The sequence below is a fragment of the Gopherus flavomarginatus genome, chromosome 16, assembly GCF_025201925.1.
Source record: "Gopherus flavomarginatus isolate rGopFla2 chromosome 16, rGopFla2.mat.asm, whole genome shotgun sequence".
Taxonomy (NCBI): Eukaryota; Metazoa; Chordata; order Testudines; family Testudinidae; genus Gopherus; species Gopherus flavomarginatus.
The window spans coordinates 24,495,856-24,512,798 of record NC_066632.1 but is presented as its reverse complement, the minus strand read 5'-3'; the positions used below and the strand labels follow the sequence as shown (position 1 = coordinate 24,512,798).

Sequence of the window (16,943 nt, the reverse complement as noted above, 5' to 3'; positions counted from 1 at the left end):
CTCCATCTCAGCTGCATCCCCCCTAAGACGAACCGACCAGCCCCAGGCCTCACCTGCTCTCACGTGTGGTGATGTATGAAGACGCACTTTCGTCTAGAAGACTGGGGGAAAAGCAAAGATGGAATCAGACAAGGCAGCGGTTTGGCAAATCCCTCCCGGGCCCCATGAAGCCAGAACCAGGCAGCACTAGCGGAGATGGAAAGGAAAGTGCGACCCAAAGAAATCTACAGGGAACTGCTGCTTGCCCTCCCCTCCAGCCCGGTGTGACCCCCAGGACCCCTCCCTGCCGGGAACTGCTGCCTGCTCCAGCCCGATGTGACCCCCAGGACCCCTCCCTGCCAGGAACTGCTGCCTGCTCCAGCCTGGTGTGACCCCCAGGACCCCTCCCTGCCGGGAACTGCTGCCTGCTCCAGCCCGGTTTGACCCCACGACCCCTCCCCGCCGGGAACTGCTGCCTGCTCCAGCCTGGTGTGACCCCCACGACCCCTCCCCGCCGGGAACTGCTGCCTGCTCCAGCCCGGTGTGACCCCCACGACCCCTCCCTGCCGGGAACTGCTGCCTGCTCCAGCCCGGTGTGACCCCCACGACCCCTCCCTGCCGGGAACTGCTGCCTGCTCCAGCCCGGTGTGACCCCCACGACCCCTCCCTGCCGGGAACTGCTGCCTGCTCCAGCCCGGTGTGACCCCCACGACCCCTCCCTGCCGGGAACTGCTGCCTGCTCCAGCCCGGTGTGACCCCAGGACCCCTCCCTGCCGGGAACTGCTGCCTGCTCCAGCCCGGTGTGACCCCAGGACCCCTCCCTGCCGGGAACTGCTGCCTGCTCCAGCCTGGTGTGACCCCAGGACCCCTCCCTGCCGGGAACTGCTGCCTGCTCCAGCCTGGTGTGACCCCAGGACCCCTCCCTGCCGGGAACTGCTGCCTGCTCCAAGCACTGGCTATTTTTAGCCTATGATGTTGGGGAACTTCCAAGCAATGAGCCAACCAGCCTGTGTGCCTCGCTGTGGCCCTCTCCCAGCCAGCTGCTTCCACCCCACTGCTGGGGGAAGAGCCAGGATCTCCTCCCAAGTGCTAGACATGCAGACATCAGAGGCAGTGCTGCTGAAAGCCACCCTGAGCCTGGGCTTTGCGGCTGGAATCAAAAGCCAAGAGGAACTGGATTCTCTTGCTAATAGAACAAAGCTCTGCAGCCTCAGGCTGAGCTGGTCTGGGTGCCTGGGGAGAGAAGCTGCCTCCTCTAACTGCACTCGTCCCCATGGTATCTCAGCCTCTTGGGTGTTGTAGGGCAAGGTCCCCACTCCTTCCAGGGCCCCCACAGGGGCTCCTGGCCCTCCCTATGGGGGTTCCCTGGCCAGTTAAAGCAGCATTTCAGAGCAGTGCTTCCCCGGTAACCCCCAGAGAAACTCCAAGGGCTTTCGTCAGCCATCCCGCGGTGCGCTTCTGGGGCAACTGATGCAAGAAGGCAGCTGAGGTAGGGGCCCAGAACCACCTTGGGCCCTGGCTGCATGGAGCCACCACCAAGATCCCAGAGGAATGGGAGCAGAGGCTGGGTGGTCCAGGCAGGAGCGCCTAGTATCTCAGTAGCACTAGGGAAGTTGTGTTCCCCTCAAACCCGTTACCCTGCAGGGCTGCACACGGCCAAGGATCTCCTGGAGCAGGAGAGACTGGGCTCCCCAGGCCAGCACTCGAGCCCTCGGCCCTGCTGCTCATCTCAGGCAAGTCTAACATGCCCCTCACCCTGGCCTCTAAGTGCCACAGCAGGGTCACAGGGAATTCACAGCGGGAGTCTGGCACTTGTATCAGTTCCCCAGATGCCAGCAGCTACTCCCTCCCTGCATTTCAAGCTGTGTGGGGCAGGGGCATTTTGGTTAGGGGCCTGCCCACCAGTGCACTATGGTAAGTACACACTGCAGGGGTCAGGCAGGGAACGGCTGAGCTCATGCAAGGTCAGAGCTAGAAACAGAACGCAGGAGTCCTGGCTCAGCCAGTTTCCTCCCTCCCCTCACTGGGACAGAACCAGCGTGGCTGGTACTCCCCTCCCAGAGCTGGAGATAACCCAGGAGTCCGGGCTCCCCGCACCCCCCATAGAACCCAGGAGGCAGGGCTCCTCGCCTCCCACTCCCCCCATATACAACCCAGGAGTCCGGGTTCCCCGCCTCCCACTCCCCCCATATAGAACCCAGGAGTCCGGGTTCCCCGCCTCCCACTCCACCCATATAGAACCCAGGAGTCCGGGCTCCCCGCACCCCCCATAGAACCCACGAGGCAGGGCTCCTCGCCTCCCACTCCCCCCATATAGAACCCCGGAGTCCGGGTTCCCCGCCTCCCACTCCCCCCATATAGAACCCAGGAGTCCGGGCTTCCTGCCTCCCCCATAGAACCCAGGAGTCCGGGCTCCCCGCCTCCTCCATATAGAACCCAGGAGTCCGGGCTCCCCGCCTCCCACTCCCCCCCCTAGAACCCAGGAGTCCGGGCTTCCCGCCTCCCCCATATAGAACCCAGGAGTCCGGGTTCCCCGCCTCCCACTCCCCCCATATAGAACCCAGGAGTCCGGGCTCCCCGCCTCCCCCATAGAACCCAGGAGTCCGGGCTCCCCGCCCCCCCCATAGAACCCAGGAGTCCGGGCTGCCCCTGTAGCCCTGCCCCCAGGGCGGCCGGCCAATGGGCTGGTGACGAGGCCCCGGCCCCGCTCGCACCTTCCTGCGCGGCCCCTGCTCCCCCTGGCCCCGGCTCCCGCGCTGCCTCCGGCTCATCCTCGCCCGCATCTTCTCCTGCTGCTGCCGGCCTGGAACCGCCGCCTCCAGCGCCGCGCGCCCTTTAAGTCCGCATGACGCAACCCTTGCACCAGCTCTAGCCAATCGGCGGTGCCCCCTTGATGACGTAGCCTTCGCCGCCGGCCAATCGGCCTGGCGGGCCACGCCCCCTGACGGTGACAGCGCGAGCGCCCGCCGCGTCGCACCCGGAAGTGGCTCCCGCTGGGTCACGAGTCTTAAAGGGTGAGTCACGCGGCGGGTGATGCAACGTCTGGCAACGGGGGCCCGGGTGCGCGGCGAGCCGCTCCGAGAGCCGCCGTGACGTCACGCCACGCCACACCCGCCAGCCCCTTAAAGGGCCAGACCCGGGGGGGGGCAGGGCCAGCTCCCGCCCCCAGCCCCCCCCAGGGTAACCCCCCGACAGCCCCCCCCGGCCAGAGACCCCCCCCAGGGTAACCCCCCGACAGCCCCCCCGGCCAGAGACCCCCCCCGGCCAGCTCCCGCCCCCAGCCCCCCCAGGGTAACCCCCCGACAGCACCCCCGGCCAGGGACCCCCCCGGGGCCAGATCCCACCCCAGCCCCCCCAGGGTAACCCCCCGACAGCCCCCCCGGCCAGAGACCCCCCCCAGGGTAACCCCCCGACAGCCCCCCCGGCCAGAGACCCCCCCCCGGCCAGCTCCCGCCCCCAGCCCCCCCAGGGTAACCCCCCGACAGCCCCCCCCCGGCCAGCTCCCGCCCCCAGCCCCCCCCAGGGTAACCCCCCGACAGCACCCCCGGCCAGGGACCCCCCCGGGGCCAGATCCCACCCCAGCCCCCCCAGGGTAACCCCCGACAGTCCCCCCCGGGGCCAGATCCCACCCCAGCCCCCCCAGGGTAACCCCCCGACAGCCCCCCCGGCCAGCTCCCGCCCCCAGCCCCCCCCAGGGTAACCCCCTGACAGCCCCCCCGGCCAGAGACCCCCCCCGGCCAGCTCCCGCCCCCAGCCCCCCCCAGGGTAACCCCCTGACAGCCCCCCCCCAGCCAGGGACCCCCCAGGGCCAGCTCCCCCCAGCCCCCCCCGGGTAACCCCCCGACAGCCCCCCCGGCCAGCTCCCGCCCCCAGCCCCCCCAGGGTAACCCCCCGACAGCACCCCCCCGGGGCCAGATCCCACCCCAGCCCCCCCAGGGTAACCCCCCGACAGCCCCCCCGGCCAGCTCCCGCCCCCAGCCCCCCCCAGGGTAACCCCCCGACAGCCCCCCCGGCCAGCTCCCGCCCCAGCCCCCCTCCAGGGTAACCCCCGACAGCCCCCCCGGCCAGAGACCCCCCCCCGGCCAGCTCCCGCCCCCAGCCCCCCCAGGGTAACCCCCTGACAGCCCCCCCGGCCAGAGACCCCCCCCGGCCAGCTCCCGCCCCCAGCCCCCCCCAGGGTAACCCCCTGACAGCCCCCCCCAGCCAGGGACCCCCCAGGGCCAGCTCCCCCCAGCCCCCCCCGGGTAACCCCCCGACAGCCCCCCCGGCCAGCTCCCGCCCCCAGCCCCCCCAGGGTAACCCCCCGACAGCACCCCCCGGCCAGCTCCCGCCCCCAGCCCCCCCAGGGTAACCCCCCGACAGCCCCCCCGGCCAGAGACCCCCCCCGGCCAGCTCCCGCCCCCAGCCCCCCCGGGTAACCCCCCCGACAGCACCCCCGGCCAGGGACCCCCCAGGGCCAGATCCCACCCCAGCCCCCCCAGGGTAACCCCCGACAGCCCCCCCGGCCAGAGACCCCCCCCGGGGCCAGATCCCACCCCAGCCCCCCCAGGGTAACCCCCCAACAGTCCCCCCCGGGGCCAGATCCCACCCCAGCCCCCCCAGGGTAACCCCCCGACAGCACCCCCCGGCCAGCTCCTGCCCCCAGCCCCCCCCCGGGTAACCCCCTGACAGCCCCCCCCGGCCAGGGACCCCCCAGGGCCAGATCCCACCCCAGCCCCCCCAGGGTAACCCCCGACAGCCCCCCCGGCCAGAGACCCCCCCCGGGGCCAGATCCCACCCCAGCCCCCCCAGGGTAACCCCCCGACAGCCCCCCCGGCCAGCTCCCGCCCCCAGCCCCCCCAGGGTAACCCCCCGACAGCCCTCCCGGCCAGAGACCCCCCCGGGGCCAGCTCCCGCCCCAGTCCCCCTCCAGGGACCCCCCAGAGTAACACCCCAGCCAGTCCCCTCTGGCCAGCTCCCGCCCCCAGCCCCCCGCAGGGTAACCCCCCGACAGCCCCCTCGGCCAGCTCCCGCCCCCAGCCCCCCCCAGGGTAACCCCCGACAGCCCCCCTCGGCCAGGGACCGCCCAGGGCCAGATCCCCCCCCCAGCCCCCCCCCAGGGTAACCCCCGACAGCCCCCCCGGCCAGCTCCCGCCCCCAGCCCCCCCAGGGTAACCCCGACAGCCCCCCCCCGGCCAGGGGCCCCCCCAGGGTAACCCCCCGACAGTCCCCCTGGCCAGCTCCCGCCCCCAGCCCCCCCAGGGTAACCCCCCGACAGCCCCCCCCCGGCCAGGGACTCCCGGGGCCAGCTCCCCCCCCGGCCAGCTCCCGCCCCCAGCCCCCCCCCAGGGTAACCCCCCCACAGCCCCCCTGGCCAGCTCCCGCCCCCAGCCCCCCCCAGGGTAACCCCCCGACAGCCCCCCTGGCCAGCTCCCGCCCCAGCCCCCCTCCAGGGTAACCCCCCCGGCCAGCCCTCTCAATCAGCACCTGCCCCAAGGCCCCCCCAGGGTAACCCCCCGACAGCCCCCGCCCTGGCCAGTGTCCGTCCCAAGCCCCCCCAGGGACCCCCTAGAGTAACCCCCCGGCAAGGGCCCCCCCCCAAGGTAACCCCCTGACAGCCCCCCCTGCCAGCTCCCCAGACCAGGGACCCCCGGGGCTACATCCCCTCTCCCGGGGCCAGCCCCCCCAAAATCCCTCCCAGAGACCCCCCAGGGTAACACCCCCTCCCAGGGCCAGCCCCCCCCCAAAGCCTCCATCCCAGGGACCCCCCAGGGTAGCGCCCCCTCCTGGGGCCAGCCACCTCAGGAGCCCCCCATCCCAGGCCCCCTCCCAGAGTAATGCCCCCTCCTGGGTCCAGGCCCCACCATCCCAGGGACCCCCCTGAGGCAACACCCCCTTCCAGGGCCTCCCCCAGACCACGGATCCCTGGGATAACTCCCCCCCAGGCCAGAGAGCCCCACTGAGGCTCCCCCCATGCCAAAGATTCCCCAAGACAAGGGCCTGCAGCCCCTGGGGAGGGGCAGACGAGGATCCTCCAGGCCAGAGACCCCCCCAGGGCAAGGGCCCCCAAACCTGTGGGACCTCAAGGGAGCCCTGGGGCAAGGACTCCAGCAGGAACATCTCAGCGAGGGGGTCAGAGACCCCCCGACACCCGGGGAGCCCTGGGGGGAGGTGCTGGGGGCAGTCTGAACCCCCCTGAGTCAGAGCTGGGGGGGTCTGCCCGCAGTGTGCCAGGTGCCCCTGGGCCCTTCCCCAGCTGCCACGGCTTGCAGAGCCCCATTGGGGCCCCTGCCATCTGGGGAGGGGCCGCCCCGGCCGTGCCCCCCCCCCCGGTTCCCCACCCCGAGTGTCTGGGGCCGCCCCGGCCCTGCCCCCCCCCGGCTCCCCACCCCCAGTGTCGGGGGGCCGCCCCGGCGGTGCCCCCCCCGGGTTCCCCACCCCGTGTCTGGGGGCCGCCCCGGCCCTGCCCCCCCCGGCTCCCCACCCCCAGTGTCGGGGGGCCGCCCCAGCGGTGCCCCCCCCGCTCCCCACCCCCAGTGTCGGGGGGCCGCCCCGGCCCTGCCCCCCCCGGCTCCCCACCCCCAGTGTCTGGGGGCCGCCCCGGCCGTGCCCCCCCCGGCTCCCCACCCCCAGTGTCGGGGGCCGCCCCGGCCGGGGCCCTGGAACAGCCGGGGAGGGGGGGGGACCCGACCCGACCCCAGGAGCCACCCCGGGTTTTCCCCGGAGCCCGGTGCATGCCGGGATAGGAACCCTCCGCCCTGGGGCGCGGGGCATGCTGGGAACGGAATCCCCAGGGCTGCCCCTGGCCCCCACTGCGCATGCCCGGGAGGAAGCTCCCTGCGCTGCCCCCTCCTCTTCCTGGCACGGGCTCCGCTCCGGAGGGGGGAGGGGCCGCCGCGAGACCCCCCCGCCCCGCCATGAGCCGAGGTAGGGCCCGGCCCCCCCCCCGCGGGGCTCCGGCTGCTTCCGGCCCGGCCCGGGGGGTCCCGTGTGCCCGGCGCTGCAGGGACACGGGCCGGGGGGCAGCGAGCCCGGCCCGGGGGGTCCCGTGTGCCCGGCGCTGCAGGGACACGGGCCGGGGGGGTCCGGGGGCAGCGAGCCCGGCCCGGCGGGTCCCGTGTGCCCGGCGCTGCAGGGACACGGGGCGGGGGGGTCCGAGGGCAGCGAGCCCGGCCCGGGGGGTCCCGTGTGCCCGGCTCTGCAGGGACACGGGCCGGGGGGGCCGGGGGCAGCGAGCCCGGCCCGGGGGGTCCCGTGTGCCCGGCGCTGCAGGGACACGGGGCGGGGGGTCCGGGGGCAGCGAGCCCGGCCCGGCGGGTCCCGTGTTCCCGGCGCTGCAGGGACACGGGCCGGGGGCAGCGAGCCCGGCCCGGCGGGTCCCGTGTGCCCGGCGCTGCAGGGACACGGGCCGGGGGGGGCCGGGGGCAGCGAGCCCGGCCCGGGGGGTCCCGTGTGCCCGGCGCTGCAGGGACACGGGCTGGGGGGCAGCGAGCCCGGCCCGGCGGGTCCCGTGTGCCCGGCGCTGCAGGGACACGGGGCGGGGCCAGCCTGGGGGTCCCCGCATGCCGGATGGTCCCGGGGTCACAGCGGGCTGCTGGGACTCGGGACCCCAGGCTGCCGGCCCTGGCTTTGTCCCGTCTCACTGGATGGTGGCTGGTGCCTGTGAGATGGGGGGAGGGCCCCAGGACCCATAGCCAGGCAGCCCTATGGGGCAGTGGAGCCTAGTGCAGGTGGCCCTGGGCCTCCCTCCTGCCACCTGCATAGATTGGAAATTCCCTGGGGACCGGGTTGCAGCTGTGCATGTACAGTGCCTGGCGCGGGGCATCGATGCCATCCCAGCCCTCTCCCCAGCTCCCCCCTCCTTGGGGCTGGGGGGTGGGTGCATTTGTCCGGCTGCGCAGGTGACTCTCTCTAGGGTACCGGGCCCAGCCGCAGCTGGCAGACCCCGGCTTGGCGCTGCCACCCTGGGTCTGAGCTGGGGGCCTGCAGCATGGGGCTAAGGGCTGCTGGACTGGGACCCTGTCGCTCCTGGCCTGCAGGAGGCAGGAGTCCCGCAGCTGGTTCAGAGAGGAGACAGCAGCCCTGGACCTTTGGGGTCTGCTGATTTAGCAGCTTCAGCCCTGTTTTCTCTCGCTCCCGGGTACAGCGGTGCCGCGGGCATACAGTGCCCCTCCCTGGGCCTTGCTGGGTGCTGACAGACGCTGTCCCTGCAGGACCCTGGGACCCCGCAGCCAGCCTCTGCTGTCCCCATACGAGTCACTGGGCCTGACACTGAAATGCAGCCACCTCTGGGGTGGGATGTGGCAGCTGTTTTAACCCTCCCCAAAGGGGCTGGGGCGGGAAATACTATTAATTGAGTCTTCCTGTGTTTTTATCCTATGGATCAGCCTCAGAAATATGGACTTCCAGGGCCCCAATCCTGGCAGCGTCCCTTGGCGTGGGGGGCATCATTTCTGGGGCGCAATTAGGTTAGGTACATGCCACGTCTTTCAGGCTGTGCCGAATCCCAAGGGCAGAGCCGGCCTCCCCTCCCAGGCCCCTCGCCTCGGCATTTGGGCAGAGAGAGCCGCAGGCCGCATGAGTGTCCCGGCTTCCCACCTCTGAGCTCCCTGTCTCCCAGCCCCTCGGTTTGCATTTTGAGCCCCAGAGCTAGCGAGAGAATCCCGCCCCGTCGCAGCCCCGGGAGCCTGGGGTAAACCCTGCCTCTCCTGCTGCTGCCCGGCCTCAGGCGGCTCGGATGGACCTGACTGGCTCACTGTGGGGGCCAGTTTTGGAGGTTTCTGGTGCATTTCACAGCAGAAACGCTGCTGAGCTGTGGCCCTTGGGAGGCAGGTGCTGGGCTCGCCGAGGAGCCCCAGTCCTCCCACAGTTGGACCCCGCAGCACCAGGGCGGCTCCCTGAGGCCACTCGAGTGACACCTTCCCATTGCGGGAGAAGACACGGCCCCTACATTGACCTGGGCGCCTCTTTAGCTCACCTAGGTGAGGGACAGGAGCCAGGATCCTGGGTCTAACCCTAGCTCTGGGATTGGGGGACTAGTGGTTAGAGCAGGGGGCTGAAGCCAGGATTCCTGGGTTCTCTCCGCAGCTCTGACTGTCTGTGTGCCATCTGACTAAGCCCCTTCTCTGTCTGTGTCCCCATCTGTAGCCCGGGGGTAGCAGTGAGTGTCCCTGTGCCCGGGACTCAGCGCTGCCCTGTGCCTAGGAGCTGAGCCCGCCAGGCACAGGCCTGGGCTCAGACCTCGGCAGGGAGGAGCCAGGTCTCTGCCCCGTGGGCCATGGGGGCTGTTCACCCTGCTGTGGCCGGCACTGAGGCCGGTCCCTCCTTCCCTTCTTCCAGGCGTGGGCTAGTATCGGCCGCGGCGAACTCGCAGCTGCGGAGGACGGAGCCGCCGGCGCTTCCCGGGCAAGGGAGCCCGCCATGAGCGCAGGAGGGCAGCGTGCGCGCACTTAACGCCAGCATGTTCGCAGCCATGAGCAGGTAGGAGCCAGGCCCGGCCCCCGCGCCGGGGCCTGGGGGGGATTAAAGGAGCCAGCAGCTGTTTGCCTGCTTGCTGCAGGGCCCAGGCAGTGGTCAGTAGGTCAGGCGCAGCCGGGGATTAACGGGGGCTGGAATTACAGGACTCTAGAGTCTGGGGGAGCATGGGGATGAGAACATGCAGGCTTCTGATGCCCCTCACTCCCGACCTGCAGCCCCTGCCAGCCCAGCCCTGGGCTCCCCCCAGGTCTGCTGGTGCCCCTCACTCCCGACCCACAACCCCTGCCAGCCCAGCCCTGGGCTCCCCCCAGGTCTGCTGGTGCCCCTCACTCCTGACCCACAACCCCTGCCAGCCCAGCCCTGGGCTCCCCCCAGGTCTGCTGGTGCCCCTCACTCCCGACCCACAACCCCTGCCAGCCCAGCCCTGGGCTCCCCCCAGGTCTGCTGGTGCCCCTCACTCCCGACCCACAACTCCTGCCAGCCCAGCCCTGGGCTCCCCCCAGGTCTGCTGGTGCCCCTCACTCCCGACCCACAACCCCTGCCAGCCCAGCCCTGGGCTCCCCCCAGGTCTGCTGGTGCCCCTCACTCCCGACCCGCAGCCCCTGCTAGCCCAGCCCTGGGCTCCCCCCAGCTCTGCCGGTGCCCCTCACTTCTAACCCGCAGCACCTGCCAGCCCAGCCCTCAGCTCCCCCCCCAGCTCTGCTGGTGCCCCTCACTCCTGACCCGCAGCCCCCTAGGCGTCCCTGTGAGCAACTCCCTGGCTGTTCCCTGAGGGGAGCAGGGGGACCCCTTTGCTTGCTCAGATGGTTCCTGCTCCCAGGAGTCTTTGGGCAGCTGGATCCAGCCCCGCCCCATTCCATAGACCCTCTCACTTAGCCCCTCCCACTGGGTCCTGTAACTCCTCCCACTTAGCCCCTCCCACTGGGCCCCATAACTCCTCCCACTTAGCCCCTCCCACTGGGCCCCATAACGCCTCCCCTTGGTGCTTGGGGGGGGCGGTCTGTCCCCCCGCTAACCCGGCGCCTCGGCAGGTATCCGAGCGAGGCCGGGGCACAATGAATGGTGGTGATGAGCCCGCTGGTGGAGATCCAGGTGGGTGCCCGGTGGCTGTGCCCGTGGGCTGGCAGCGGAAGGTGGAGGAGGGCGCCGTGCGCTATATCAGGTAGGGCTTCCCCTCGGCGGTGGCACCGCAGCCCCCCTCCCGCCCCCGGGATGGGCCCGGCAGCCTGCCCTGACCCCCTCCGTTCTCTCTCAGTCCTAGTGGCACGAGTCTCACCTCGCTGGAGCAGACCCGCGCCTACCTCCTGACAGACGGCACCTGCAAGTGCGGCCTGGAGTGTCCGCTCAACGTGCACAGGGTACTGCAGGGACCAGGGGCCAGGCAGGCTGGGGGCCAGGGGGCTTGGAGCCCGGGCTCGGGGCCAGGGGCTTGGAGTCCGGGCGGGAGGACCTGGGGCTCAGGCAGGCTGGGGGCATGATGCCCCTGGGGATCTCATCCTCCAGCTTTCCACTGGCTGGGGGCTGCAGCCTGGGGGGGACCCAACTCCAGTCCTGGGGCTTTTTGCCCCATGCGAAGGGGCCTGGGACGGGCACTACCAGGAGGCACTGCCCTGGGCTTGGCTTCCTTGTCCTCCTTGGCAGCTGCTGCAGGTCAGGAGTGAGGGTCAGAATGGGCAGGGGCTGGGGACATGCCCCCCCCCCGCTCTGCCGGTGCCCCTCACTCCCGACCTGCAGCCGCCTGCTAGCCCAGCCCTGGGTTCCCCTCCCCCCGAGCTCTCCCAGTGCCCCCCAGTCCCCAGGATGCAGCTGTGACGTCCTCTTCTCCCCCCGGCAGGTTTTCAACTTCAGCCCGGTGGCCGTGGTGGTGCCGCGGGGGGGGGCCGGGGCCCAGGGTGACCAGGACATGACCAAGCTGTGCAACCACCGCCGGAAAACTGTCGCCATGGCCACCCTGTACCGCAGCATGGAGAGCGCCGCGCCCCTGGGCCTGCCGCACCCGGGCCCAGGTAAGAGACAGCCCGGGCCCCCCCTCCCCCTTAGCCTGTCTGTGCCCCCCCAGAGCCCCTCCTCCCCCTTAACCTGTCTGTGCCCCCCCAGAGCCCCTCCTCTCCCCCAGGCCCCTGCTCCCCCTTAGCCTGTCTGTGCCCCCCCCAGAGCCCCTCCTCCCCCTTAACCTGTCTGTGCCCCCCCAGAGCCCCTCCTCTCCCCCGGGCCCCTCCTCCCCCTCAGCCTGCCTGTGCCCCCCCCCAGAGCCCCTCCTCTCCCCCGGGCCCCTCCTCCCCCCTTAGCCAGTCTGAGCCCCCCCAGAGCCCATCCTCTCCCCCAGGCCCCTGCTCCCCCTTAGCCAGTCTGTGCCCCCCCAGAGCCCCTCCTCCCCCTCAGCCTGCCTATGCCCCCCCCCCCAGAGCCCCTCCTCTCCCCCGGGCCCCTCCTCCCCCTTAGCCAGTCTGAGCCCCCCAGAGCTGCTGCTCCTCCCCCCCAGGCCCCTCCCTCCGTCAGCCTGTCTGTGCCCCCCCAGAGCCCATCCTCTCCCCCTCAGCCAGTCTGTGCCCCCCAGAGCTGCTCCTCCCCCCCAGCCTGTCTGTGCCCTCCTGGCCCATCCTCCCCCTTGTCCCATCTGTGCCCACCCTCCCCCCGGGCCTGTCTGGACTCCCCCAAGGCCCATCCTTCACTCCTGCCCCTCCCCTGGCGCTGAGCCCCCCCATGTTTGTTGCAGGGGCCGGACTGAGCCAGATGTATCACTCGGGCATCGCCAGCCGCCAGCAGCCAGCGCCTTTCGGCAGAGCGCCCGGCCCGGAGGGCGAGGGTCCCGGCAAGCCCCAGCCCGTGGAGAAGGCCCCAGCAGATCCCTGCCTGGCCTGCCCCAGAGACCGTCCCACCAGCACCCGGCCCAGCCAGGCGTCATCCTTCCCACGTCACCACAGCGCCCTCTTCGGGGACGTCTTCCCGGCCAGGACGCCCTGCGTCAGCTCCTCCGACGGCGCCTACCCTGGGCGCCCGGCCTTCCCCCTGCAGAGCTTTGGCCTGGAGCCCCTGGACGCAGCCCCCCGGCCCTTCCCCCTCGGCTCCCCCGCCGGCCTCCCCTTCCCCCCACTGGACGAGGTGGTGCCACCTGCCGCCCCCAGCCCACTGGGGAAGCCTCCGGTCCCCGCCACGGCGCCCCCCGAGGGGGCCCCCGCCTGGAGCAGCCGCGCCTGCCCGCTGCCCGCAGGCGCCTCCCTCGGCAGGCTGGCAGCCTCCACCACGCTCTCCTCCGTCTCGTCGCCAGGGGGCAACGCCGAGCTGTCCCCCCAGTGCTCCTGCCTCTCCTCCACCTCCTCCGAGCCTGGGGGGCCCCCGCTGGCTCCCCGGCCCCCTGCAGGGCCCTCCCAGCCCTGCAAGGACGAGGCGCCCCCCAGCAATGCCTTAGCCAACCAAAGCAGCAATAACCCACCAGTGCCCTTAGGCGCCGTGCCCGAGGGCAGGGGGCCGCCCGGCTTTCTGGGCTTGCCCCTGAGCCAGCTGCTTCAGCAGCCGGGTGCCCCCTCCTTCCCCGCCAGCAGCCTGCTGAGCGCGGCTGCCAAGGCCCAGCTGGCCAGCCAGCAGCGCGCCGACGAGCCCCCCTCTAGCACTTTACCCGGGCGCCTGCTGGGCTCCAACGTGCTGCTCTCCGTGGTGGGCGGGCGGGCGCTGCCCAAGCCCCGGCGCCAGCGCCGCGCGCCCACCGTGCTGCGCCTGCTGAAGGACTCGCAGCAGGGCCCTGCCGGGCCGGAAGAGGCCCCCGCCCACCGGGCCCGGCCCAGAGAGCAGCCCCCCCGGCCGCCCCCGGGGGGCGCCCCACCACCCGGAGAGGCCAAGGGCAGCCCCCTGGCCCCTCTCGCCCCCAGCCAGCCGCTGTCGTCCCTGCTGAGCCTGCTGGGTGCCCAGCCCCCTGGCCTGCCCCCGCTGCCCCTGGGCGACAGCCCCCCCAGCCTCCTGCCCTCCTTCCAGGATTTCAACAGCCAGCTCCTCAGCCTCTTCAGCCAGCTGGCCTCCGCCTCCTCCGACCTGGCCTCAGGGAGCACCCCCCAGCCGAAAGCGCCCGCCCCCAGCAGCCCCGCAGGTAGGGACCCACGGGGGGAGGGGCGCCAGCTGAGCAAGGGCTGGGGCTGGCTCATGGGAACCCAGGCAGGGCTTTGGCTGAAGATGCCAGAGCCTCATGGCGGGGGTGAGGGGCATGGGGTGGGCAGGGGGCAGCACCCGCCCATCCCCTCTGACCCAGCCCTTCTCCCTTGCAGGTGCCACCGTCTTGCCAGCCGCCACCAAAGCAGCCTCGGGCTCCGGCCCCTGCAGCGGCGCCGGGGAGGGCAGCCTGGGGGGCCAGCGGGGCCTGCCACCCCTGGCCCCGGAGCCCTTCCCCTTCCTGGGCCAGGAGCAGGTGCTGCCCTTCGGGGGCTCCCTGCCCCCTGGCCTCCTCCAGGGCGGCTTCCTCGGCTCCTTGCCCTTCTCCCTGGCCCTGAGCCAGCCGCAGCTGCTGGGCTGCCCAGGGCAGGGGGAGGCGCCACTGCCCACCCTGGGCCTGCCGGGCGAGCCTGAGGGGCAGGTGCTGCAGACCCTGCTCATGGCCTCGCTGCTGCAGAGCCAGCCTCAGTCGCCCCTGCTGCCCCTGGGGGGCCTCGGCCTGGACCTGCTCCAGCAGCCCGGCGGCCTCCTCCCGGCCCTGCTGCCCCTGCCTGACCCGCCCTGCCAGGGGGACCTCCCAGACGGGCCCCTGCAGCCTCTGCTCTTCCCGGCGCTGCCCGCCTCGCCCGCCGTCTTAGCTTTAAACTCAGCTCTGCTGGCAGCCGGCCTGGCAGCCCCCGACGCCCAGGTAAGGCGGGGGCCCCGGGGTGGGTGTCTCAGTGCTGGGGGGGCAGGGAAAGAAGCACGCGGCCCCTCCGTGGTCATCCAGCAGGGGGCACGTCTGGGGGCATCACCTCAGCCCTGCTCTGTTTTGGGGGCTGGGGCTGTGGGGGGGGCGGTGGCCCCAGGTGGGCTGGGGGAGGCGGGCGTTATCCCAGCCCTGCTCTCGGACCTGGTGCTACGTTCTGCTCTCCCCCAGCCTGGCGTCGCCGGCTCCCCCATGGCACCTACCTCGACCGGCACGACGCCCACGACTACTGAGGCCCCCGAGCCCCCTGGCGCCTTCGGCAGCGCCCCAGTGCCCCCCAGCTCCTCCGGGAGGCTCCACCCACTGCTGCCCCCGCTGGTCAGCCCGCTGCTGAGTGCTGCGCTGCTGGGTGAGTGGGGCCACGTTCGCTGGGGGGGGGTCCGCACCCAGGACTCTGCCCCCCACTGACTCTCTTCCCCCCCAGGTGACCTGTCGGCGCTGGGCCCCCTGGGGGCCGCCGGGGGCCCCATGCTCCAGAGCCAGCCGCAGCTGCTGCCTCCTGCCCTGCCAGCGCCCCTGGGCTTCCAGCTCTTCCAGGGCCAGCCCCCCGTCCTGAGCCCACTGGGCAGCTCCAGCCCCCTGGCCTGCCTCCTGCAGGTGAGTGCTGGGCTGCGTGGGGAGGAGGGGGGGCTGTGCTTTGAGGATGGCGGTTTAGGCAGCTCTGGGTGGGACACGTGAGGCAAATAATCTATCATATGCAGCCAGCTAGGCCAATAGCTAAAGCCCCTCCCAACAGTGGGGGTTCGGGGGCGGGTAGAGGGGTGGGGTGTCTCTCCTTCCTGCTGGAGCCTCGGGAGGGGGGAGTGCCAGGCCTGCCCCCCTCACGGCTCTTCCGTCTCCTCCCCTGGCAGCTCAGCCCCGGGTTCAGCGCCCCCGAGAAGCCAGCGCCGGCACCGAGCGAAGGCCCCTCCTCGAACCCGCCCAGCGTCCCGGAGCCCGAGCCGCCGGCCCCCTTCACCCCCTTCTGCATGGACGCTGCCCCGCCTGCCCTGCCAAGTGCCTTAGACTCCCCTGCAGTGCCCAGGGCCACAGACTGCCCGGCCACAGGCCCCCTGGAGCCGGCCAGGCCGGGCCAGCAGGGAGCGCTGGGCTTTGCCACCCCCGTGGGCCAGCTGGAGAGAGGCACTGCAGGACCCCCCTGCTCCAGGACCCCCCTGAAACGGGCCCGGCACAGCGGGGAGGGGCTCAATGGCAACATCCCCCCCCGGGCGGCCCCCCGCAGAACCAAGAGCGCCCGCCGTGGGGCCAGGCGAGGCCGTGGGGCCTGGGGGAGCCGGCGGCACTTCAATGGGCAGGCGGGTGAGCCGGGCGAGAAGCCAGCACCCTCGGGGCACATGCCCCACCCGGCCTGGAGGTGCAATGGTGAGATCCCGGTGCCAGGCACAGCCAGCCCGCTGGCCCCCAGCAAAGCAGAGGAGATAAAGGTACGGAACGGGGGGCCCCTCTGGGCAGGGCAGGGGCCCGGGCGGAGCCTGGGGGGGAGCTAGCACTGTGCCCGACCCAGCCACATCCTTTGTCTTTGCAGGGGAACCCTGGGAGGCTGCGCCCGTCACGCCGGGGCCGGAGGAGGAAGGTCAGGTGAGTGTGGGGGAGACCTGGGATCCCATCCTCCCAGGCAGGTGCAGTCTGCCCCATTCCCTCCCCCCTGACGTGCTCTGTCTTTGCAGCGCCCCCCGGCCTAGCACCCGCCTGGAGACACCGCGAGCGAGGGGCCCAACTGCTGAGCCAGGCTCCGTCCCCACTGTAAGTGCCACCGCTGGGCGGGGGGTGGGACAGGAATAGGTGACCCCCAGGGGCATCTGGGCCCCTCTGTCTGTCTCATTCAATGGGCGAGGGGCTGAGCCCAGAACAAGCCCGGGTCCTGACTCCTCTCCCCAGTTCGGGGCATCGATCTAGCAGCACCCTCCCTTCTCATCCCACAGGAGGATGGCGCCCCCGGGCGGCGCCCCCGGCCTGGCCGCCCAGCCAAGAACCGCCGGAGGAAGCTGGTGACGTAGCCTTGGCCCAGAGGTACCCGGGGAGGTGAAACTGAGCGAGGCCCAGCCACCCACAGCCAGGAACGAGCCCCCGCCGGGGGTGCCCTGTGGACAGTGGGGGGCCCGGAGCAGGTGCCGTTGCTGGCAATGGGCACTTCCCGCTCCACCCAGCAGGAGGCAGTGCTGGGCCGCGGCCTGCCAAAGCACTTCTGAAGCCATTTTGCAATGCAGTGACATGACAGGGAGCCCTGGCAGCGCTATGGGGGGGCACGAGCCTGTGCTGCCCCTAGACTGGGGCCGGGGCTCCCAGCTGCTGCCGTTCTGCCCCCCCCCCCGGTATCAAGGCTGGGTGGGGAGGGCTCCTCCCCTACCTCAGGCCTGCGGGTCTCAGCAGGGCCAGGAACGCCTCAGGGGTTAGCTTACCGCACGTCCCACTCACCAAAAACCTCCCTGTGCCCCTCGCCGGGGGGCAGCCCCCCCGGGCAATGGTACAAAGCAATAAGCGTGGCCCCAGCCCGGGCATGGGCAGAGCCTGGGGGGTGCCTGGCAGGGATGCCGGCTCAGCCATGGGGCACCGGGGGGGCTAGGCCCCAGTCTCCTTTCTCCTTGTTTTGAACTCCTCCGAGAACACTCAGGTCCGGCAG

General features: G+C 72.0%; 2 protein-coding genes across 5 annotated transcripts in view; one reads left to right on the top strand and one right to left on the bottom strand.

Annotated features, from left to right (window-relative positions):
• Window positions 1–2,993, bottom strand: part of DDIT3 (DNA damage inducible transcript 3) — a 4,465-nt gene extending 1,472 nt beyond the window's left edge. Inside the window, exons 1-2 of the mRNA XM_050925415.1 lie at window positions 2,694–2,993; window positions 54–101 (exon numbers count right to left, since the gene is read on the bottom strand). The gene's annotated coding sequence lies outside the window, so the exon portion shown is untranslated. The remainder of the gene's footprint in view (window positions 1–53; window positions 102–2,693) is intronic.
• MBD6 (methyl-CpG binding domain protein 6) lies at window positions 2,960–16,833 on the top strand. Of its 4 annotated transcripts, none has more exons than XM_050925383.1 (13): window positions 2,960–2,993; window positions 9,298–9,438; window positions 10,467–10,597; window positions 10,691–10,793; window positions 11,270–11,441; window positions 12,152–13,516; window positions 13,692–14,263; window positions 14,495–14,672; window positions 14,748–14,920; window positions 15,175–15,747; window positions 15,849–15,901; window positions 15,991–16,066; window positions 16,246–16,833. In XM_050925383.1, exons 3-13 carry the CDS (start codon window positions 10,491–10,493, stop codon window positions 16,318–16,320), a joined length of 3,447 nt encoding a protein of 1,148 aa, XP_050781340.1. In that variant the 5' UTR covers window positions 2,960–2,993; window positions 9,298–9,438; window positions 10,467–10,490; the 3' UTR covers window positions 16,321–16,833. The 4 variants fall into 4 exon arrangements, with proteins under 4 accessions (XP_050781340.1, XP_050781337.1, XP_050781338.1 ...); XM_050925380.1 differs by lacking the exon at window positions 2,960–2,993 and adding an exon at window positions 6,621–6,885; XM_050925381.1 differs by lacking the exon at window positions 2,960–2,993 and adding an exon at window positions 7,459–8,939.
• The last annotated feature ends 110 nt before the right edge of the window (window positions 16,834–16,943 follow it).